The sequence below is a fragment of the Hemiscyllium ocellatum genome, chromosome 16, assembly GCF_020745735.1.
Source record: "Hemiscyllium ocellatum isolate sHemOce1 chromosome 16, sHemOce1.pat.X.cur, whole genome shotgun sequence".
Classification (NCBI taxonomy): domain Eukaryota; kingdom Metazoa; phylum Chordata; class Chondrichthyes; order Orectolobiformes; family Hemiscylliidae; genus Hemiscyllium; species Hemiscyllium ocellatum.
This window is the reverse complement of record NC_083416.1, coordinates 43,099,015-43,124,114: the sequence shown is the minus strand read 5'-3', so window position 1 is coordinate 43,124,114 and position 25,100 is coordinate 43,099,015. Positions and strand designations below refer to the sequence as shown.

General features: G+C 40.4%; 1 protein-coding gene across 1 annotated transcript in view; it reads right to left on the bottom strand.

Moving 5' to 3' along the window:
- Window positions 1-24,469, bottom strand: part of LOC132823070 (PH and SEC7 domain-containing protein 2-like) — a 139,828-nt gene extending 115,359 nt beyond the window's left edge. The window contains exons 1-2 of the mRNA XM_060836611.1: window positions 23,826-24,469; window positions 19,367-19,864 (exon numbers count right to left, since the gene is read on the bottom strand). Of these exons, the coding sequence (XP_060692594.1) occupies window positions 19,367-19,864; window positions 23,826-24,469 (1,142 nt within the window). The remainder of the gene's footprint in view (window positions 1-19,366; window positions 19,865-23,825) is intronic.
- Between the last annotated feature and the right edge of the window lie 631 nt (window positions 24,470-25,100).

Below are 25,100 nucleotides of genomic sequence, written 5' to 3'. Positions count from 1 at the left end.
GAACTTTTCCTTTCTTTCCTCTTTTCTCTTTGTTTTCTTTTCTTTTAAACCTCCATGAGCACCAGGGCGAGTGGGACATAGCTCCACCCCAGTCGGGGTCCCCCAGTGAGCGAGGAACAGGTCCCAGGCTGACATCCTTAGCCCAGACTCGCAGGCGAGGCTGAGGCTCCAGATGCACAGCTAGGCCCTGGTGCCAGAAGGAGGACAAAGGCAGTCACGGCACAGCATGGCAATCTCCCTGTGTGGAGCTCTCCCTGTGTAGCAGTGTCTGTGTGGCGGTCTCTCTATGTGGCTGTCTCCCTGTATGGCAGTCTCTCTGTGTGGCAGTCTCCCTGTGTGGCGATCTCCTTGAGTGGCGATCTTCCTATGTGGCGGTCTCCCTGTGTGGCGGTCTCTTTGTGTGGCAGTCTCTTTGTGTGGCAGTCTCTCTGTGTGGCGAACTCCCTGAGTGGCGGTCTCTCTGTGCGGTGATCTCCCTGTGTGGCGGTCTCTCTGTGTGGCGGTCTCTCTGTGTGGCGGTCTCTCTGTGTGGCGATCTCCCTGTGTGTTGATCTCCCTGTGTGGTGGTCTCTTTGTGTGGCGGTCTCTTTGTGTGGCAGTCTCTCTGTGTGGCGGTCTCTCTATGTGGCAGTCTCTCTGTGTGGTGGTCTCTCTGTGTGGCGGTCTCTCTGTGTGGTGGTCTCCCTGTGTGGCAGTCTCTCTGTGTGGTAGTTTTGTTGTGTGGTAGTCTCTCTGTGTGGTGGTCTTGTCCCATCGTGCAGTTGTCATCATCCCCATGTGGAGGTCTTCATTATCTTCAGCATCCAGTATTCCAGCAGCCTAGCTAGCAATCCCAGCTTGGCACAGCGGTCTTCTTCAGTAGAGGCTTCCGGCCTAGTAACCAGCGGCCCAGCGTAGCATTCCCAGAATGTTCAACTCCTCCCAGCTGTGTCTCTGGGTATTCCATCGTTCATTAATCAGATCTTTCTCTGATCCCAAAATCCATTAACTGAAAAGTGATGAACTTTATCGTAATTTTATTTTTAATTATTCTGAATGACTTTTGCCATTGATGTAGGCACCTTGGTGGGACTACTTGTAAACCCTTTCACTGTATTTCTCATGTATAATTACATGTGACAATAAATTTCTATTCTCCTCTAAGAGATGCTAATTTTAGAGAACCGTCAATAAGACGTCAAAGTAGTAATGGAAAAGGTTGGAACCAAGAAGGAATTAACATCCTGTCATTGTAATAAGATCGGACATTCCAAAGCCAATTTCTCAAAAATAAATGGGAGACCAGTTGCAGCAACATGATGGTCTATGGTGTCTTCAGAAAATGAGGCATTAGGGAAGAAAGGAATTATTAAACTGTAGCAGTGGTACAAAGGGAACATATTTCCGTGGAATGTATTAAAAATAAGTGATTGCTCAGGACAGTCATGAAAATTTGTTTTCAAAGACTTACAATGGATCTCAGGTCCATTGAATTAGACAGAAAGAAAGGAGTCTATGAAACAGGGAGGTAAAATTCAATTATTGGATAAAATTTTGAAGATTGAACCAGAAGGGATGTCGGCAAAGAGAATGACACTGAGATGTCTGGCCCATCTTTCTGAATAGGAAGGCAACAGGCAGATTTGGAATTTAAATTCCAATTTAAACAGCTTATTCACAAACTGAATGAAGCCAATGTCCAAGTGTTACTATTTGAAAAACAAAGTCTTAATGAGGAAAAGGACACCACCTCAAATGCTAACTGATGAGGAATGGGAAATGGATTATTAGGTGGTAGTTACATCTGTGTATTGTAAAGCAATTATACAAGTGTCTCACAAATTTCCAATTGCAGAACACCTAGGTATTAGGAAAAGGCAGGCTAAAATAGTAAGACATCTTCAATGGCCAGCGTTACACAAAGCGTGGTCAAATTTTGTCAGTAATGCTATACCCGTCAGGTAGCTGCGAGATTCCAACCCTCAGTTAGACATATACATTCCATTCTGATACCAGCTTTTGGCGAACTATTTTGCAGGGTCTTAATACATTATGTAGGAACTCTACCTAAAAGCAGGAATGGGAACCAATATCTTTTAATAATTGCAAGTGTTTCCACAAGATATCCTGAAGCAAAGTCTTTGCAAATATTTACTGCAGATGTGGTCGTGGAAGCATTGGTTCAATTTTTAATGAAATATGGATTACCCAGAAAATTACAATCAGGTGAAGGATCAAATTGTAGGTCACAAATACTTAAGGACATGACAATTAGTTTGGGAATTTAACACTTTACATCTTCTGCTTATCATCCACAATCTCAAGGGCATTAGAATGATGGCATCAAACTTTGAAGACCATAATTAAACCTTATTGCCTTAGATCCAGACTGGAAGTGTAAGGATTAAACCTTAAAGAGGACTTTGAGCTGACTTTATTGACACTCTAAGGGTTCAGTATGGTTTGCAAGGATCCCGTCTGGGAGCTAAAGACACCTCCAGACATCCACCAACCCTAACTCCACACATACATCACTAATTGTTAGTTTCTACAGAGGGTATTGGGGAGCCTTGGGCTACCTGTCTACCATGGGATCCATAAGATAATTAAAATCTCTCCCTATAATGATATGCCAGGACTCAAGATTGATCAGTTTAAAGAATGCATCTACCAGAAATTTGAGGGGATGGTGCAGCGGGCAATAAACATTTAAAACACCATATTCTCTCCCATTTATCAGGGCTTTGAGGATTACAAACCTCCCTTATGTGCCTTTAATACACTCTAGTAACTTAAATGGTAGATTCCTCCTAACCAACATTGCTACTCCCCTGCTTCTGGTATTAAAAGATGATAAGTAAACCCAATCAAAGCCATTCTGCTGTAGTTTCAAATGCTCCCTATCATCCGATTGTGTCTCCCGTAATAAAGCAATATCCACCTTTTCTTTTCTACGACTCGAGAATACCTTGTTCCTCTTAATTGGTGAGTGACTCCCTTTGATGTTCCAGGCACATTATTTAATTAAGTCATTAGCCATAACCATAATCGCTGAGCTTGAGTGTCGCAAGATCCATCGAACATCAAAACAACATAAACTAAAACCACTACAGTTAACAAACCTACAAAGCTATCAAAGATTACACACAACAAACACCAAAAAACAAACCAACATATAAAGCGCCAACAGTGCTGATTAGGGAAACTCCCTCCCTGCCCAAAAGGGAGGGACATCCTAGAACCCAACTTCCTATCCTGATACTGCAGTCAGGTTTTCTAAATATTTGAACCAGGTATAAACTGCCCGTAAGTGGGCATCTAGCCATCCTAACTATTTTTCCTTCTCCTAGCTAGGGCCGCACTACAAACACAAGCAGAAAAGAAAGAAAATACACAATGAATTAACAATGTGAACAAAGAAATTTGAAAAAAAAAGGTAAGTACCCCACCCACCCTTTGGTATAACTTAACTTAGAAATTGAAAGTACACATCCCAACCACCCCAGAACATAGTTCAGACCAGAATATTACCAATAAATAAGGAAACGAAAGCTCCAACAGGACTTCCTTTCTTTTAAAGAAAAACAAAGACATACCCAAACTATTGTTTGTACATACTAAATTGTTCAGATTAAGTTAGTTTGTGCACAAAGTCTCTTGCTTTCTACGACATGTCAAAGAGATATACAGATCTACCTTAGGAGCTCTGAAGCACCACCAGATACCTCAGAGAGTACTGGATCCCGAGCTCCCTCAGTCTTCTTTTGACACCACTATTGGATTTTCTTTTCTGGATCACTGCTGCTGTGAAGTACTGGAAGAAAATGATCTCAGAGCCCTCATAAACTAAGGCCTTCAGATCCTTCCCCTGGATTCTGGAAGTGTCCATGATTCTCTCCTAATCTATGTAGTGATGAAACCGTACCAAGATAGGACGAGGAAACTGGTCCAGACCTGATCTCCATGCCATGACCTGGTGAGCCCTCTCAATCTTCAAGCTTCTCATTCCAGCCTCCATGTTAAGGAATTTTGGCAACCAGTCCTCAATAAGTTCCACCGGCCGCTCACCGTCCTTACCCTCCAGCAGACCGACAATCTGAATATTTTTCCTCCTGCCCCTGTTCTCGAGTCATCAACCTCATCAAGCAAATTATGGACCTGCATCTCCAAGGGCTTGATCCTATCCTTGGAGGATAGGAGCTTCCACCACTGTGACTCTGTGTTCTACCTCATCTGTCCCTTTCTCCAGGTCTCCCAGCTGCTGTTCATGCTTCTGCAACATGATAGAGCTCAGGGCCAGCTTCTCGTCTATCTGCTTGCCCAACATCTTGCAATATTTCGTGAGCTCCTTCACCAGGACCTGGCAGGAAATCGAGTCCGAGGATCCTGGAAGCTGGGCCGCAGACCCGGCTTCGGATGTACCTCCGCCATTCGTCAGCATCCCTGGACAGCGGAAAACAAGGTAAGTTGCTCTCTGACAGTTTCCTGGGATGCCACGACCTTTTCAGAGTCCCAGGATATCGCGGTAATCCGGGTAGGACAGGTTAGGACTTTGTCCTGCTTGCAATGTTGTTCGGGGCTCTGCAACGAGATCTTCCTAGATCACCACCATTTTGAACCCTTCTCTTCTTCTTTAACTATTGACAGAAACATTTACTATCTGTTCTTATAAATTCTAGGGTACGGTGCCTGACGGCTACTGGTAAGTAGTACTGTGAGTACTTTTGATACAGGAAGACAGGTCAGTCTTGGTTAAAAGTTGGTAGAGATTGGAGGGTAAGTTCACTAAGTGAGTGTGCTAAAATACCTATAGCAATGGGAGAACAGAAAATAGAGAAATCACAGGAACAGGGGAAATCAGAAATAACATGGAAATCAGCAAAAGCTGCTAGATTAGACACAAACGTCTGGGCCAAGCGGCTTGGGTTCGAGTTCCACCTACTCCAGAGGTGTGTCGTACCACATCAAAACAGGTAGATTAAAAATATCTACTTTAGTATTACCTGTGGATGTGACGGTAGTTGAGGTAAGATTGGAGCACAGTTTCTGTATTGCATGTCCTCAGCCCAAGTCAAAGCTCCTGACTTTGGAGTGGGAATATGAGAAGGGAAAGCTGAATAGAAGGTCTGATTGGGCACAATTCAGAGATACTAAAGCAATTAATATCTGCTGGATCCAAACAGAGGGCAGAGTAGTGTGTGTTCATATATGCACCTGCTCAAAGCAGGGTGCTCGGAGCTGGACACTGGACATTAGGGTGGTATACCCTAAGGAGCTACCCCTCCCCCCACCACACGCCCAGACATAAGCAGGCATCTTTGAGCCATAAGAAGAGCCAGTAAACAGAATGTCCTAAACAGTCTACTGTTGAATACCCACCAGCAAAATATTGTTTCATGATACAGTCCTAGTGACGTTGAACATAACAGGATAGAATTAACAGGATGGTCTGGTAAAAGTTTCAGATTCACCTGGCTCTTGGTAAATAAGGCAGGGCAGGTGACTGAAATGTCAATGGGGGAGCACTGACAGGGGTAAATGATCATAATTCTATTAGTTTTAAAATAGTGATGGAAAAAGGATAGACCAAATCTAAAAGTTAAAATTCTATATTAGAGGAAGGCCAATTTTGACAATATTAGGCAAGAACTTTCAGAAGTTGATTGGGGGCAGGTATTCGCAAGTAAAGGGGCAGCTGAAAAATGGGACATCTTCAAAAAAATGAGATAACCAGAGTCCAGAGACAGTATGTTCCTGTTAGAGTGAAAGGAAAGACTGGTAGGTGTGGAGAATGTTGGATGACGAGACAAATTGAAGTTTCGGTAAAGAATAAGAAGGAAGCATATCGTCAGGTATAGTCAGCAGGGATCAAGTGAATCCTGACACGAGTATAAAGGCAGTAGGCATATACTTAAGAGGAAGATCAGGAGGGCAAAAAGGGGACATGGGATAGCTTAGGCAAATATGGTTAAGAAGAATCCAAAGGGATTTTACAAATATATTAAGTAAAAAAGGGTAACACTAGGGAGAGAATCAGGCCCCTTAAATATCAGCAAGGCAGTCTATGTGTGGAACTATAGAAGACGGGGGAGACACTAAATGAGTATTTTGCATTGGTGTTTACTGTGAAGAAGGATATGGAAGTAAAGAACATGTGGAAATAAATATGAATAGCCTCAAAAATGTCCATATTACAAAGAAGGAGGTGCTAGATGCCTTAAAATGCATAAAGATGGATAAATCCCAGTTCTGATCAGGTGTACCATAGAACTCTTTGGGAATCTAGGGAAGTGATTGATGGGCCCTTTGCTGAGATATTTGTACCATCAATAGCCACAGGTGAGGTGCCAGAAGACAGAAGGTTGGCTAACGTGGTGTCACTCTTTCAGAAAGATGATAAGGAAAAGCTAGAGAACTATAGAATGGTAGGCTTGACATTTTGTTGGAGGGAATCCTGAGGGACAAGATTTACATGTATTTGGAAAGGCAAGGACTGATTAAGGATAGTCAACATGGCTTTGTACGCATGAAATTGTGTTTCACGAACTTGATTGAGTTTTTGAAGAAATAATGAAGAGGATTGATGAAGGCTAGCTGTGAAGAAGGTGTTTGGTATGATTGCCTTTATTTTTCAATACATTGAATATAGGAGTCGGAAGCTCATGTTGAGGCTATACAGGACATTATTTAGACTTTTTTTGAAATACTACATGCAATTCTGGTCTCCCTGCTATAGGCAGAATGTTGTGAAAGGGTTCCAAAAAGATTTACAAGGATATTGCCAGGGTTGGAGGTTTGAGCTATCGGGAGAGGCTGAATTGACAAGGCTGTCCTCCCTGGAGTGACTGAGGCTGAGGATTGTTCTTATAGAGGTTTATAAAAAAAACCATGAGGGGCAAGGATAGAATAAATAGACAAGGTCTTTTCCCCGGGGTGGGTGAGTCTAAAGCTTGAGGGCATAGATTTAAGGTGAGAGGGGTAAGATTTAAAAGGGACTTAAGGGACAGCATTTTCAAGCAAAGTGTGGCACACATATGGAATGAGTTACCAAAAGAAGTGATGGAGGCTGGTACAATTACAACATTTAAACGACAGATGGAAGAGGAAGAGTTTAGAGGGATATGGGCCAAATGCTGGCAAATGGGACTAGATTTATTTTGGATATCTGGTCAGCATACACAAGTTTGACCAAAGGTCTGTTTCGCTGCTGTATATATTTACGATTTTATGACATTTTACAAGGAGTCTGAATGAGGAACTGGTGGGCCAAGAACTGGACTAAGCCATTGGCCCAGAGAGGGAGATGGTGGGTTGCAAAACAGGGCTACAAGTCTGCAAAGGATGGAAGTAAATGTAGGAAGAAAAGAGATTTAGCCATGAAGCAGTCATGATATTTAACGCTGTTATTTCACTAGTGAATAGTTTGGATTTGACTTCAGTAGAGGTGGGGATGCTAAACTTTAAAGGACTTTGAGTTAAAAGAGGACCAGATTATGACAGTCCATATAATGAAGGTGGTAGAAATACTGGAAAATCATGCCCAGACTATAACTAAATGCATTTGGAAGGAGAGGAATGCTGCCAATGAGGCAGCCAGGAATGATATGTGTGTCATTGGCTCACTGGCTCCCCATGAAAACAAGAGACAAATTATTGAAGGGGAAGTGCCCCCATGGGTTACTAACAACCATTTGGAAAGACCATCTGCCTGCTCAGAAGTTTAGTACAGGTATGTCCTGCACAAATAAATTATGAAAAGGAAAATCTTAAAGTGATGGGATTGGTAGTTTCCTTTCTAATAAACCTGCACAGGATGACAGCACTCCCAGTGTAAAGGTTTGAGAATATCAGAGTTTTGGAAGGGGACAACCTATGCACAAAAATGATGTCCTCCCATATGCAGTGAATTTGGGTGACTGTATAATGGGGATCCATGCAGAAGGTTTCAACACTCAAAGGGATTCGGTTATATGTCCCTATAGGATGGAGAGTCATGGTCAATTAAATTATAGTTTATATATCATGGTGGTAAATTGTACCCAGGAGATATGAAAACAATTTTTAAGTTTTAAGCTGTAACCAACAGGAAACAGTACCAGAGTGGGTCAAGTGTGATTTGCCTAATAACACCTCTTCCCCCACATAATGTTGTTTGTTTTATTCTGAGAGATTCTAGCAGATTGGAGAAAGAGAATTGGTAAACATTTATAGCCATTACAGCACTGAAATTAAAGCCTGGGATATGAATAACAGGCAACTGTGGGATTATGTTGATGATGATAGTCCTTCACTATCAGAACCTATAAATAAGCTATGAAAAATGACTGATAAATTCCAGAAGGCATTTTATCTGTTGGAGCAGGTGAACCATAAAATCTCAGAAAATCCCAGCCATTAAACAATTTTTCACGTATTAGTTGCTGTGTAATTGATTATGGTCATTTCTCTTATAATTCATGTTGCTGGCATAGATGTAAAAAGCTGAAAACCATGGTCAAAAACTTGGAGTAAAGCAAGAAAAGCACATGAAAATGTGCGATTGTTCTCACAAGATAAAATTAGACATTAAAAGGGTGGATGCTGTAAGCCAACGTGCACCTGCACACAGACAAACACAGACACAAAAACTCTGAAAGCCAATGTATTATTTACTCTTGCATTGTATTAAGTGCACAGAATGATAGGTGTGCTTTTATTTCTTTCCTATTAATGCACACTAAGCTGTCTGTGATGAAGTCCTGTATGCTGAACTTGTCTCACGTTGGTGGAATATGCATCAAAGAAGAAACTGATACCATGACAGAAGAACTGTATTATAAGTATGAGGCTCAAGGCAGGATGGGAGGATGTTGGTCAGGCTGCATTTTTTTACTCAAAGTCTGCGAAGTAATTTTTAAAAGTATGCTGGAACTGTGACAGTACTATAGCCTCATTGTTCCTGTGACTATAAATTTGCCTTCTTCATTCTAACATTGAAGGAGAAAAGGAGGTTGGAGATAACATCACAGACGGTTACAGGGTTTGGTTAAACATGACCTTGAACAAGTGGTCCACAGAAAATACATCTAGAGATGGCTTTTATTTGGACACTGATGTAATTGCAACACAATTAAATGGGTTAAAACCAGATGTTATTTTATGTTGCATAGCACAGTAACAGCAAGGATAGGGGTAAAAAGAAAATTACTTTGTGAAAACTCAGAGTTGCAGATGGGTCAGAGCAGACTAGTCACCTGCTCCACGAGATATGCCAGAACTGGTAATGGAACGACAACCTGAGATCGGCCCTGGTTCACGGGATCGCTAAGCAACGAATATCATACCGACTATGTATTATTCCTTAGTAGCTTAATACAGGAAGACCATATTATGTGGAATGTTATCCATCTTGTTGTGTGCCTTTAGTATTTGGACCAGAACTTTTAGTTCCAAAAGAAGGGGTTTTACATTCTGGCACTGGATCTTATCCATAGAACATAGAACGGCACAACACAGTACAGGCCCTTTGGCCCACGATGTTGTGCCAAGCAGTTAGCTGAATCTAAGATCAACCTAACCTACACATCCCTCAATTTACTGCTGTCCATATCAAGGTTTCTCTGTCTTTGGCGATATGGGCTATTCTGAGGGCTTGATCTACATCTTTCTTACCCTTTGTCCTCTCCTGTGCCCTTTTGAAGTTCTGTACTCTGCTCTTCCTGCGGGGGCTATTACTGCTCAGTACCACTGAATCTGAAATCTGACCATCATGTTCCCATTGTCAGCTGCCAGGTCCCATGTACTCAGGTACCTCCCAAAATATATTTTCAATGCTTATCCCTGCCTTTTAAGTTCATATAATCTGAGCAGGATAACAGCCTACTGCACAAACTTGCTTCCCGATCGTATGGAGGCTGTTGCCAATTGATACTGTTCCAGCTTTCATGGGACCCGCAAACGTTTTCGGGTGACTCATTCTCTGCAGCATGAAGGCCTCCATTCACCTTGTCTGCCCAGATCGAACAACAAGCTTATGCGTCCATAGTCCTACAAAATCTGAAACTGACCAGAAGTAAAGCCTTAATGAGCTCCGCAAAAACCTTAATTATTAACATTAAAGATTTGGGCAAATTCTCACTGTCCTTCCCTTGCAATGCTGGCGAAATATGTTGACATCCGGAATGGTGCCAGGAAACAACTCCCCTACATTGCCTCTGTTCCTGCCTTTAGTAGGAATAAAATGGCTGCCGCTGGTGGGACCTAAATATCCTGCCAAATTCTCACACATTGATTTACTTCAAGCTTGTTATCAGTACCATTTAGATATTTTGAATTAGTCATTACCAGATGAATATCTATAAGATAACAATATGTTGATCGGTTTGTATATGGCACTTGCCACCACACTAAACTCAGTTTAGAACTGCAAATCAAGCATTCAAATAGTGAAAAGTGCTCAAAGGTAGATACTGCAAGAACAGTGCTGCAGACAGCCTGCTGCCTCTTCACCATTTTTTCGTCTTACTCGAGTGTATTCTGATTGTGAATCTAACACTTTTAGTCTTAATAATCTCTGGAATAAGGACGTAGCAAAAACATCTCAATTTTACTCCAATATTTAATGCTTTGAATTTGTTTGACTGTGTTTACCACTTTGTCACACATATCAAAGCATTTTCTCCAGATGGAGCAGCAGTGCCACTCTGTGATTTAGCCAACTAAATCCACAGCTGCATTGTCTGACAAATTTTATGTAGTAGGTTTTTCTTCCACACTCTGCTGACTACTGGATACTAGTGAAAGTACCATGAACGTGATCACTAGATTTAAATGTCACATTATCACTGAATTGCTATATCATAATTAGAGTGATGTAAAACAATGCTGTATAGTGAACTCAAACAAATGTTTATTTCTTCAATTTAATTTTGGAATTAGTGAGTGGAAACATGTAAAGAGAATTATAAATTAAAATTAAAGGGCACATAAATCTTCTTTTAAAGAAATACAATATTTTTCTATCTGCTATGGAAAGGCATACAATATAGGATGTGTGGCAAAAGAGAAACGTTCATGGAATTGCTGTATGAAAAACACCAGATGGCATCACTTAAGCTAATATGTTTCAATCATTTTCTACTCAGTGACACAATAATTTGATTGTATGAATTCCAGTCCCGTGATATTAAATATTCCTGGCAGATATTAAATAGTATAATCAGTCAGTGTATGAATCCCAATACACAAAAGAACCAGTTAAAATGGAACCTGCGCTTCATACTGCCTTTCAATCTGTCGCTCCTTTCCCTGCTTTTGCAGAGAACTATCATATACATTGGGCTACAGAAAACTACAGTCATATTAACATTATAATTATTATAAAGGGCTCAATTCAAATAGTTCTAATTCAAGCAATGCTTTAGCTTTTAATTTTAAAGAAAATTTGTCAAGAGAATTCTTACAATTAAAACAACACATCAAACAACAGTTCTTCATGAAATAATTTATAATAACGCTCAATAACAGCAAAAAATGTTGTTTCCTTGTGTCCTCTGCTTTGTGAAATTAAGGATTTATTTTTTATAAGATAGTAATTAATCAAAGATGACTCATAGCACAGTAATTAGAAAATGATGGGATTTATCCTAAACAATGGGGAAGCTTTTCACTTCAACTTGTCACTTTCAAGGTTGCATGACAACAGAATGTCTAACATAAAACTTTGAGGGACTAAGACTTGAAACTTCCAAACTGTGGAGTAGTAAACAGCTCAAGTCCCTTTTCTTCCTTTCAGCACTGAGGAAATCCTAATGGGCAGAAATGCTCTGCCACTGACATGAAAATCTGGGACTATGTTCTTTCACCAGGTATGTCCTTTACATAAGAAGAAGGAGAAATCCAACCCAGCCAATTACTGCCCCATCAGTCTCCTCGCAATGATCAGTGAAGTGATGGAAGGGGTTATCAACAGTGCTATCAAGCAGCAACTGCTCAGCAAAAGCCTGCTCAGTGACATCCAGAGACTTTCAGCTCCTGACTTCAATACAGCCTTGGTTCAAACATTGGCAAAAATGCTGATTCAGGAGGTAAGATGAGAGTGACAGCTGTTGACATCAAGGCTGCATTTGATAGAGAGTGGCATCAAGGAGGCCTGGCAAAGCTGGAATCAATGGGCTTTGGAAGGCAAACTCTCCAGTGATTGGAGTCATGCATGACATGAAAGAAGATGATTGTGGTTGCTGGAGGTCAGTCATCTCAACTCCAGGACAGCTCTGCAGGTGTTCCTCAGAGTAGTGTACTAGGCCCAACAACCTTCAACTGCTTCATCAATGATCTCCCTCCATCATAGAGTCAGAAGTGGGGATGTTTGCCAATGATTGTGCAATGTTCAGCACCATTCACAACTCCTCAGAAAACTGAAGCAATCCATGTTCAAATGTGACAAGGTCTAGACAACATCCAGGCTTGGGTTGACAAATGGCAAGTAACATTTGTGCTACACAAATGCCATGCTATGACCACCACCAAGAAGAGACAATCTCACCCCTGCTCCTTGACATTCAGCGGTGTTACCAACATTGAATCCCCACAATAAACATCCTGGGAGTTATCATTGACCAGGAACTCAACTGAATGCACAACATAAACACAATGGCTACAAGAGCAGGTCAGAGGCTAGGAATACTGTGGGTAGTAGCTCACTCCCTGACTCCCCAGAGCCTGTCCACCATCGACAAGGCACAAGTCAGGAATGTGATCGAATACTCCCCATTTGCCTGGATGAGTGCAGCCACAACAACACTCAAGAAGCTTGACACCACACCCTCAAGTATCCACTCCCTCCACCACTGATACTCAGTAACATTAGTGTGCTCTATCCACAAGATGCACTGCAAGAATTCACCAAAGATCCTCCGACAACACCTTCCAAATCCGTGACCACTTCCATCTAGAAGGTCATATCCATGAAGGTCATAGGAACACTTCCACCTTCAAGTTTCCTTCCAAGGAATTCATCATCCTGATTTGGAAATCCATCACTGTTCCTTCACTGATACTGGTCAAAATTCTGGAATTCCCTTCCCAATGGTATTGTGGGTCAACCCGCAGCAGTGGTTCAAGAAGGTAGCTTACCACCACCTTCTCAAGAGCATCTAGGGAAGGGCAATAAATGCTGGCCAGCTAGTGATGTCCACATCCCACAAAATTAATCAATAAAAAGAACAGAAATAATGAGGCTCTGCTTCAGGTGGGTTTGTTATCATCTATTAGGTGTCAGCTTGCCCTGTACTGAAAGAAGCATGTAGGATGTTTGAAGAGCTAGAGAGTGAAATCCAGATTTCCACCTTAAATCCTATTTCATGTGAGAGCAAGTGAACATGCAGGTTGTTTCGCTGAGTTTATGTTGTACATCCACTGGTTCAATGCCAATGTGACGATAGTCCAGATTTTGGGGAGTGGTTAGGTCAGTTGGCTGGATGGCCAGCAGCATAAGTTCAATTCCTTTCACTGACTCAGGTTACTATGCAGGGCTCTCCTTCTCAACCTCTCCCTCACCTGAGGTATGGTGACCATCAGGTGAAACCATCATCTCTCTCTTTTGACAGAGCAGCCCTATGGCCCTGTAGGACTATGTTGCTTTTACTTTTAGTCCAGAATTTAAATGATAGAATTAAAGTGTGGCCTGGTGTAATATGAGCACATCTGAAGCTTCAAAATAACAGCAATATTTTCTGTCAGTTTATCAATCTGGGGATTGATATAAACAGTAACAACAATCCCGGGCTTGATACAAACAGGAACTATGATCCCAGGGCTCCATACGAATAGTAACACCAAGCCAGAGAGCGATACAAACAGTAACAATTATCACGGGCTCGATACAAGCAGAAACAACGATCCAATATAGTATAGCAAGTTCAGATGAAATTTTACTGAATGCATTCTTTGCCTATCTGATTAGTACCAGTTAAATTAAAAAAAAGTTTGGGTTTATTCTACACATTTCCAAACACTCCCTTTCCACAATTCCAGCAGAAGCTCATTCAAAAACAGCTGGAAAAAGAGACCTTCTCCAGATATCCGAACTTTTCAAGCAGAACTTTATAATCAGTGCCTTCCTCATAAGACAGAAAAAAGTACATACAGTTTTAGATTTTTCATATAGTGAGTTCCCACCAACAGACACAATGTTACTTTGAAAATTTGATTCAGCTGACATCAGGAAATCCCACCAGATTGACAGTATATGATGGTGGCGGACAGAGAGCTAATTAAACACCAGTCCTCCACTTCAGTGCAAGGGACGTAATTTTCAATAAAATTTCCATTTTTATAACACCTTCAATCCAGGATGTGGTTTTGCTGGCTGAGCTGGAAGGTTCGTTTTCTGAAATTTCGTCACCATACTAGGTAACATCATCAGTGAGCCTCCAGATGAAGCACTGGTGGTATGGCCTGCTTTCTACTTATGTGTTTAGATTTCCTTGGATTGGTGATGTCATTTCCTGCAGTGACGTCATTTCTTGTTCTCTTTCTCAGGGGGTGGTAAATGGGATCCAAGTCAATGTGTTTGTTGATAGAGTTCCAGTTGGAGTGCCATGCTTCTAGGAATTCTCATGTATGTCTCTGTTTGTCTTGTCCCAGAATGGATGTGTTGTCCCAGTTGAAATGGTGTCCTTCCTCAGCTGTATGTAAGGATACTAGTGGGAGTGGTTCATGTCTTTTTGTGGCTAGTTGATGTTCATGTATTCTGGTGGCTAGTTTTCTGCCTGTTTGTTCAATGTACTGTTTGTTACAGTCCTTGCATGGTATTTCATAAATGACATTAGTTTTGCTTGTTGCCTGTAGAGGGTCTTTCAAAGTCCATTAGCTGCTGTTTTAGTGTGTTGGTGGGTTTGTGGGCTAGCATGATGCCAAGAGGTCTGAGTAGTCTGGCAGTCATTTCCGAGATGTCTTTGATGTAGGGGAGAGTGGCTAGGGTTTCTGGACATGCTTTGTCTGCTTGTTTGGGTTTGTTGCTGTGAAATCAGCAGATTGTGTTCATTGGGTACCTGTTCTTTTTGAATACACCAGTTAGGTAATTTTCCTCTGCTCTTCATAGTTCCTCTGTGCTGCAGTGTGTGGTGGCTCATTGAAATAATGTTCTGATGCACCTTCATTTGTGGGTGTTGGGATGAGTGCTTCTATAGTTCAGTATTTGGTCAGTATGTATTATTTTCCTGCAGATGCTAGTTTGAAGATCCCTATTGACTGTTCGCTCTACTGTGAGATCTAGGAATGGCAGTTTGTTATTGTTTTCCTCCTGTATAGTGAATTTTATGCCAGTAAGGATATTATTGATGGTCTTGAAGATTTCCTCTAATTTGTTTTGTTTAATGATGACAAAAGTGTCATGCACGTGATGGACCTAAAATTTGGGCTGGATGGTTGGCAGAGCTGTTTGCTTGAGTCTCTGCATTACTGCCTCTGCTAAGAATCCTGATATCAGAGATCCCATGGGTGTTCTGTTGGTTTGTCTGTAGGTTTTTGTTGTTGAAGGTGAAGTGGGTGGTAAGGCTTAGGTCCACTAGCCTTATGACATTGTGCTTGCTGATGAGGTTGGTGGTGTTTGGTACAGACAAACCAACGGAACACCCATGGGATCTCAGACTAAGTAATACAATCCTGTGTGGGAAATTCTGGACTGGAGAAGCCTCAGAATCTTCAGAGAGAGAACAAAGAAATATTGAAGGTTGTGGATAGAGTAGGAGTTTGAAAAGGAACAAATTTGAGTTCTCAGACAACGGACATTTTTTTCCAATTGGCTTTATAACTGGTGCTACTTTTTAAGAAAAACTGAGAGAAACTTAGAGAGAGCAAGCCTTCTGGACGGAGTTCAGTGACATTCTCACTTCACCACCAACAGACAGACCTGGCATGGTTTGGATGGGGCCAAAAATATAAACTTCTCCGTTACAATACGGGGAGTTAGTATGGGTGGCAAGTTTGTACCAGCGTGCTTGAATGTAACAATATTCTGGGTGGTTGTTAAAACAGAAACTGTAAATTGGGACAGCACGGTGGCTCAGGGACTGTTTGTGTTGAGTTTGCACATTCTCCCCGTGTCTCCGTGGGTTTTCCTTCGGGTGCTCTGGTTTCCTCCCACAATTCAAAGGTAAGCAGGCTAGGTTGATTGACCATGCTAAATTGCCCATAGTGTCCGGGGATGTGTAGGTTAGGTGGATTAACCATGGAGCTGCAGGGGTAGGGCAGGGGGTTGAGACTGGGTGAGATGCTGTTCAGAGAGTTGTTGGGCCGAATGGTCTGTTTCCACACTGTAGGGATTCTATCCTAAAGATAGACTCCATAAAAAATTGAAAATAGATAGCAACATTGTTCATCATGGGTAATGTGGTAGTACAGAGTTGTGATAGCCAGAAAGAAGTTTTATGAAGAATATTTCAATTTAGTTTATTGTAAAGGCAAACGGATTGAAGCACTGCCACTCAATGGCCTTGTAATGTAACTGCATCCAGTCCTTTGGGCAACATACAGCATGAGTAAAAAGGTCATGCTGCTAACAATGTGGGCTAGATTTTGCAACAAGGCTCAGGTCTCTGTGGCAACATTGGAAGGCTGGTCAAACATACTGAGGCAGCCATATATTCCTTCATGGCAAGCAAGGCACAGAGGCCAATGATTTGAAAGACAGTGGCTGTAAATAAGACAGATGCAATACTCAAGTGATAGGCAGCAATACATTCAATGCTAACTGTAAACAGTGTCTGTCTGGATGTTCTCATCAACCAAGTTTTCCATCTGTCCATTGGTGTCGAGCTAATGCCTTTAAACAACAGTCTTCTATCTGACTGCTGCCTTCCACTGGAGTAGGAACGCATCGGGTAGCCACATGATTTAATGATGCCTCCCTGCAGGTTCTCCTCCAGATTATAAGGGTAATGCAAGAGGTCCTTCTCCCATGGATGCAAAGAGAAGACCAGCTCAACTGAGCAAGCTTTGTGGAGGTGGACAGCAGGAGTTGCTGAAAGAAGTTGAATCCCATGTTACAATCATACCAATGACCTGCCTCAGTCCACTAAAATCCAGACCTCTTTCAGTTTCTGAAAGGGCTGATGTGTTACAATGAATGTCGATATATGAGGGCATACCATGTTTCACTGTGCCTATGATACAAGGGGTCTCTCATCTTATGTTCCCTCCCTCCTCTGTATCCTTATTATCTGAAGAGCCATTGCAATCAACAATTTCTTCCTTATTCAGGTTCTCTTCTCTCTGTAGCACCAAGTTATGCACAGCAGACCAGCGTGATAAGCCAGACTCTCACTGCAGCATATTGAAGAGTTCTATCAGATCAAACAAGACACCAGAATCATTTCTTCAGAAACTGAATGGCCTAATTGAATGTTGACCAATGGCAGGTATTGGATCTTTCCGCTGCATTTATACATGGGCTCCTCACAGGAGTGATGAGCCACATTTCTCGTGATAACTCCTGTTTCTTCATATCCATCCAAGGTGCACAGGGTTTTGAGAAAAGCTGTGGCATTTGTACTGAAGTATATAGATGGCTTGGCTGCTTTCTGGGAACCAAGTACCCATCTGAGGTATCTACATTCAGTCGTCAAAGAACAAATGAACATTGAATGAGTGGAAACCCTTTCTGTTGATGAAAGCCCATGGTTTCTGATTGGTGTAATGTGTGTAATTGACTGCACTACATCGGGAGAATCCAGTGATGACCCCTAATGCCAATTGTCTTCATCTCCTGAATGAGTAGATCAGTGTGTCAATGCACTCAGGTACCGACTCTGTTGAATATGACACTGCTCACCTCCTGGTTGCACAGATGGATCACATAAGGGAATATTGTACATGCAACTCCCTGAAAATCAAGGTAATCTTTGAGGCTATCGATAATGGATAGCCACTAAACCGCAGGTATTACAGCTCATTGTGTAGAAAAGCTCAAAGACAGTGATTGCCTCTCTGAAGAGCTGCAGTTATTGGTAACACTACCATATGGACATCAGGAGATATCCCAGTTGTGACTTGAGGACTCTCTCAGAGAAAGCCTTTCTTACATATGGCAAGACTCTCAATACCTTTTCCCATCTGTCTGGCCATCTTGCTAGCCCTCATGCCCCTAATATACCTCAACAACCCCTTCCCTTTGTGCTGTACCAACAACTATGACAGCTGTGAACCCTTAGCAAATGAGGTCTGTAGGATTCTCTCTTAGGCACTCTATCCAGAATTCCTACTGCCTTCCAAACCCCATGTCCCCACACTTTTTCCTGACTTTATTTCTTGGGAGTAAATGTTAACTCAGAAGCACGGCTTCCTTAATGCTTACCCCTTTTTCCCCATTCTGTGATCACTTGACAATGCCCTCTGAGTACCAACCTCCATACTACCAAGTCCTGGCTCTATTGATTAAAAAATGAAAGAACTGCAGATGCTGTAAATCAGAGTTAACGTCAATTCTGAGGAAAGGTCTCTCGACCTGAAATGTTGACTCTGATTCTCTCCACAGATGTTGTCAGACCTGCTGAGCTTTTCCAGTAATTTCTATTTTTATCTCTGGCTCTTGATGGTTGGCTGAGAGAACCAGTATTCAGCTCTGACTTACTGCCACCTCTTTTAAACAGGTAAGCTTCTGAAGCCTATGGTGCCTACTGTGCCATCAGTAAAATCCAAACTGTAACATCAAATTCCAGTTAATTGCCTTTTTTAATGTCTTATCCTGCCACATCAATGCGTGAGGTTTATCTTCAATCAAAATCAAAAATCAACTAAAGAATCAGGCTTCTGGACAAACCATTTGACACTTCCAACAACAACTAAGATCCTCTCACCATGCTTCCCACCAGCCTTGTGTTTCAGTTGTTTTACTATTGCAAATATTGCTCGGGTTCCCACAGTGGTACTGGGCTGGTGCAATGGTCCATACCCTTTGAATCTATATGCTTCAATCGACTGCAGTGCCAGACCACAGAAGCCTCCTCTCAGTTGCCAGACTTCCCATTCTTTTTCCTATGTTATTCTTTAACTCCTCTGCTTTCCTGTATAACTCCTCTCCTTCAACAGCTTCCCAAAAGCGTCCTCTTAAATCAAACCTTTCCCACCACTGCTGAATGTACAATTGCTGTTTTGATCTATGTGAATCATTTAGGACCTCTAGCCTACAATATTCCATTCAACTTTTTATTAGATGGAAATCATAGATTCAGAGTTTACAATTTCCCGATAATTACACCTAATGTGTTAAGAGCAACAAAATGGAAAATTTCCATCATTAAATTGTAAGATTTTGCAAATATATATATTTAAAAGATGATAATATTTAACATAGCAATTTACACCAAGATTATTATAGATAGAAAATGCTTTTACTTAGTCAATTTACCTGATGGAATTAACTATCTTGGTGATGTCATCTTCTAGTTCATCTCTCTCATTGTGCAAACCATTTGGCATTGACTTCAGGGAGGACCTACTGAGGACATTCTCAGACCTGCTGCTGGTGAGTGAGTGCCTCAGTGGACTTTCAATACTTCCCTCATTCATCCTAGACTGATGTTCCTGGTCATTGCTAACTCCAGCCTCCAAGATCTCTCGCTGTTCAGCAACCTGTACCAATTTCTGCTGTAGTAGTTCTGGAGTTTCTTTAATACGTTGTTGAATTAGAGGTGTGAGTGGGGCTTCAAAACTGATACAGCTATCTGTTTCATCAGTCAGTGACAACACATCCAAAGAATCCAGGCTACTGTATGAAGTGCCCTTCATAAGGTCAGATTCCACAATTCTTTCAAATGTAGAGCTGAATCCATCTCGACTGTCCTTCACTTGGACTTGCTCTTTTTCAACGGTTGCACCATTAGCCATTGTCTCTCCAGCTATCAGCCTGTTAACAAACCATCACAACAAAGAATAATATTTAGTGAAATTTTAAATTATGTTAAGGAATTAACAGCATAATATATGCACTTACTGTTTTATTGTAAAAACAAAAATACATCATTGTAAACAAGGAACATTTTGTAAATGTTAGTTATGAATATCCCAAACCAAAATTAAAAAGAATCAAAATCAACAAATATATCTGAAAAAATATTGATTTCATCAACTTGACTGTTCCATTATTATCTCTGATGCCAGATTAAAGAATATGAAAAGGCAAGATACTTAGATTCAACACTTTTTAACTATGGTGAAGTTAATACTGGATGTTATTAAAATGACAGTTTTATTTCAGTTACTAAGAACAAGTAACAGTAGAAGTACTAAAGGATGAATGGTATAGTCTCAAGTATATTCTTTCCAATGTAATGCCACTTAGAAAAAAACACTTCTCTTCAAAGATGTAATCTTATGAATTGAGAGTTACATCAGAAGATAGTTCAGTGTGTACCAAGGCTTGTGGTGTGTTGAGTGCACCTGCAACTATAAAGTGAACCCAGCTTGTTGAATGAGAACATCTGAATTCCCAGTATGCTGCATACAATGCGTTGGGAGCACCTTTATGTTAGAGAATAGAATGTTCACTTCTAGCAGCTCTGAAAGGATTATAATCACATTTAAAAGGGACCTAGCAACAAATTTAACAGTCAAACCAAACCAGAGAAAGAACACTGTCATTCCAAAATCTCGCAAAGAGGGGAGCTTCTGCAGAAGCTATGGAGAAAGTCAGATCTCTTCAGAGAAAACTTCCCTAAAAAGGAAAGCAAAGAACAGCTAATGGATAAAAGGTGATATCTTTTTAGACTTTTAAACTTTGCTTTGTTTTGTGATCAACATCGCAAATTACAACAGCAGACAGATTTACACTCCCGTGACCCAGAAAGTACATTTCTGTGTCCAATATCTAGAGAATATGTAGCATGCTCAGGAGTCAAATACTAAACTCTCACCATTGTCTTTTTATTTGTGGTCATATCCAATGTTTTTAATGGACAGTGAAGAATATTCTTTTTTATGCTACAGTTTAGGCTACAGCTTACAATTATTATTTACAAAGTTTAGAATGATAGAAAATGTGAGAACTTTGATAGGATTGGAAAGGAAGGAATTTTAAAATCAAAATGCTACTTCACTAGGAACTATGATAGGTCTGTAAGCAAGGGATGCTAGCTGAATGGAATTTGATATGATCAGGTCACAAGCAAAAGTTTGGATGACCTCAGGTTGAGTCAGTAAAATATGGAAGATCAAAATATGTTGTAATTGTAAGGTCTGAAAATAATAAAGGAATGAATGACGTTTCAGCAGCAGGTTGGCTGAGGGTCAACTCCAAATTTGGAACACAAGGTCAGAAAATTACTCCAAAATCTATTTTGGGACCATTGTGGATCAAACTAAGTTGGGCCATTCTGTGAATAAATTGAGTTGATAATGTCTTATTTAAGAATTTAAAAAATCCTTTGGTGAAAAAGCTTAACTTTTAGCATGTAATGCAATCGAGAGTCCCTCTCTCCCCTCATAGATGCCTGGAATTAGGAGAAGGAAAGGAAGAAACATAATAAGTCCAGAAACATATGAGTAAGCATGCTTACGCTTCACATATTTCAAAAAGATTGCATTAGTTTCAGTCAAATGTCAGGATGTTTAACCACTTTCTTTTACAAACAATCTTAAAATAAGTTCATCACAAAATTCTAATTTTGTCAGAAAACATATCCTTATTCCCAGTAATCTTTTAAATAAAGTGCCAATGTAATAGGATTCTACTGTTAAATTTAAGATAGATGGCCCCATAAACAAAATAAGAAACAATTTGTTAACTTGAACAAGCAACTAAAGAACAACCTACATCCATTGTATTGGAAAGTTACATGATCATTGACTTTTCTGAAGACCAAGATTGAAAAGAAAGATACAGAAAAATAGTTCTTTTAAATACAGAAAAGATGCAGGAACAAATTGATTTGATATAGGAAAACATTCAGGGTTAAAAAAGAATTAAAATGCTGACAGTGAAAAGACATGAACTTCAAATAAGATAAGGTCTAATGCAGAAAATATGCTTTATTTTGCATTGTGTATTACACAAACACAGTTGCCGAATCACCTGTATGAAGGCAAAAAATAATTTCCCAGAATATTCACTTACTAAACAGACTAACATTCCATATTTATCTTCATGCACTATGGGTTCACTTATTCTTCGTTTGGAAGGACTGAGTCCATTTCGATGTATTCATTTGAAATATATCACTGTAGGATGCTATTATTAAGTTTCCAAGTTATGCTATCATGCATTTAGGGTGTGGGTTAATGCCTATAAAAAGTAACACACCTTAGGTTGAACTGGTTGCAAAAGCAGAGCTGCAACAGAACCAGGAAAGCTATTTTTGCTTGGCATATTTATTGAAATAATAGAAGATTTATCGTACACAAATAACCCCTTATTTGACTAAGGCAATCTACAATGGTGTCATTATAATCATATAATCACAGAGTTGTACAGCTCCTTCAGTCCAAATTGTCCGTGCCAACCAGATATGCTAAATTAATCTAGGCCCATTTGCCAGCATTTGGCCAATATCACTCACAACCCCTTTGGGTGCATGGATGCACCAAACATCAGCTACAGTGCACACACATGCAAATTGCATGTTCACATTTTTAAGTAAGCTGGCTGGTGTTTTGGCATTTTGTGAAAATATTTTTCTTAGATTCCAGCTTTAAATGTCTGTCCTTTGCTTACAGTTTGAAGGTATAAACTGTGTGTGTGTGTATATATATATATATATATATATATATAATTTCACATGTTTCATTCCTTAACTCAAGATAAAAGGGTGCTGAAAATTGTGGGCTAAGACGCTACATAGAGAAGTGGAAAGAATGATGAGGTTAGAGATTAGCATTACCCTTTGCTTTTCCTTTTCTCTTCCTTATTAACATAATCATTTCCCTATGCAGACGAATATTAAGATAAAGCAGTAACTTGCCATTGAAACATTCAAACAGCAACTTATTCTTTGAACTTTAGCAAAGAAGAAATAGTAGTGTCCAAAGGCTGATGCCAACCAACCAGCTCAGTTCCTCAGTAGCATTCTTCCTATAGTAGTTGGATATATATATCCACTCCAGTAATGGGACACAGAGTTGGTAATGGTGATGGTAGAAATGGGCATAAATCGCATTAGCAAATTGTAGTAGTAAGCATTTGTGAAGTACATAGCACAAATGAAGAGGAACAAGAGTTAGTGGAATTGGATTAGCTTTGGCATGCTGGCTTGAATAGAAATCAAAGACAGAAGCAACTCAAGGACATTATGGACTATTTCCGTATGTCCACTCCCACCCCACCCTCTGCATCTCTACCTCCTCCTCTCCCCCCTCAGTAGAAACTGAGAATCAGTAACCAGCACCTCATATAGTCTATCAACTTACAAGAGGGAGGCAGAAGACAGACATAATAGACTTGAAAAGTAAGAACAGAAGCATTCCCACTTATACCACAAAGCTATAGGGTGAAAAGGAGCGTGGGTTAACTAGTAATCATGAATTTGATATTTGCCAATATTTACAGCAACAATATCAAAGTGATATAATGCAAAATTGTTATTGATTTCCATCAATTCTCAAAGGCAATAAACAAATTATTAAAAGAAAGAACATTGCGATCTCAAAATCTGAAAGATTCCAGCTTGCGCAGTGCTTTTGGTTATTTAATTGATATATGGCTTGAATGTGCACGATGCTGTATCCAAAAGCAGATTTTTTATTGGTCCTCATTATCCTCAAATCATTCAATGGACATCAAAACTGGCATAACTGCAAGTTGTCATAATCTGCAGTATTTGCCTTGTTAATTAAAGAAACCGCAGAACTTTGATGCATCTCCTGCAGCAAATTACCTTTTCTGCATCTCTTCTGCAGAGTGTTTCATCTGCGTATCCTTGCCACATGCTGTGCTGTGCTCCAAAAAACTAGTGAGGTCTTTTTTCTCAGCCAGCTGCATGGGTATGATGTTTTCTGAGCTTTTATTGGTATCTTCCCCAACTTTTAAGTCGCAGTTGATTCCATTTGCCAATAAACCAGTCACTTGCTCGGCAATTTTGTCATCAGGACATTTCATGCTTGCTTCTGCTTTTGCTGCAACCTCAGGTGTGAGATTAGCAGCATTCTTTGTGCCTGTGATTGTTGGTGTGCCTGTGGAATGATCTTTACTCAACTGCCCAGGCATTCTTTTCACACGCTGTGCCGCATTTTCTTGTTCAGTTATCATCAATTGATGTTCGGCTGCATTATTTGATTTCTGCTCTCCTATAAATGGGTTTTCGTCAGAATTTGACTGCTTAGCTGTTACATGTTGTGTGCATTCTGAGTTTAATGCATCCATCTTTAGAAAAATCTGTTCATGATTATTTGGAACTTGACTTTTTGTGGATGTTGGGTGACTTTTACTTCCATTTTGAACAGCTGTTTCTTGTGCCAAAATGTTGAGCTTATTCTCTACACCAATCCCTGAGGTACAAGGGGTGTTTTTTGCTTGGCTCATGTCCAGATGCTACAGAAGTTATGTTGTCTTCCAGTTTTTGAAATGTACTTTATTTTATTTCTTACAGTTGATGAAGATGAAACTTTATCCTACAGGAGATAGAGAGAGAAAAAGACTTTTTTATTCTGAAGGAACAGTCTGTGGCTCTAGAAACCTAAATGTAAATAATACTACGGGAAGCAGAGGATTACTTTTAACACAGTGCATTACACAAAATAATTGTTTTGAAAATAACAGATTAATTTATGTTACATGATCAACATTATGTTAAAAGAAGCAGAAAAAAAACAAGAAATACTGAGGTGAAAGAGCATCTGTGGAGACAGAAACAGGATTAGTAGGTTGGATTTTATGATTTCCCCACCAAAAGATTTGAAGAATGGTGAGGGAATCTCATTAAGTCCAGTAGGGAGCTTGTCTGCTGTCTAACCATCCATAACACTACACTATACCTGCCTAGCAGGAGTATTAGCCAGCCTGTGCAACAGTGATTCATTTGAGGCCTTTAAGTGGCCAACCTAAAAGCTTCACCTCATGAACACTGCATTTAATCACTGGCAAGACAGGTCTGTACTGAGCTGCCAGCCCAACAGGTTTCCCTCACACCTCCTTGATAGGTTCCTTAGCCTAC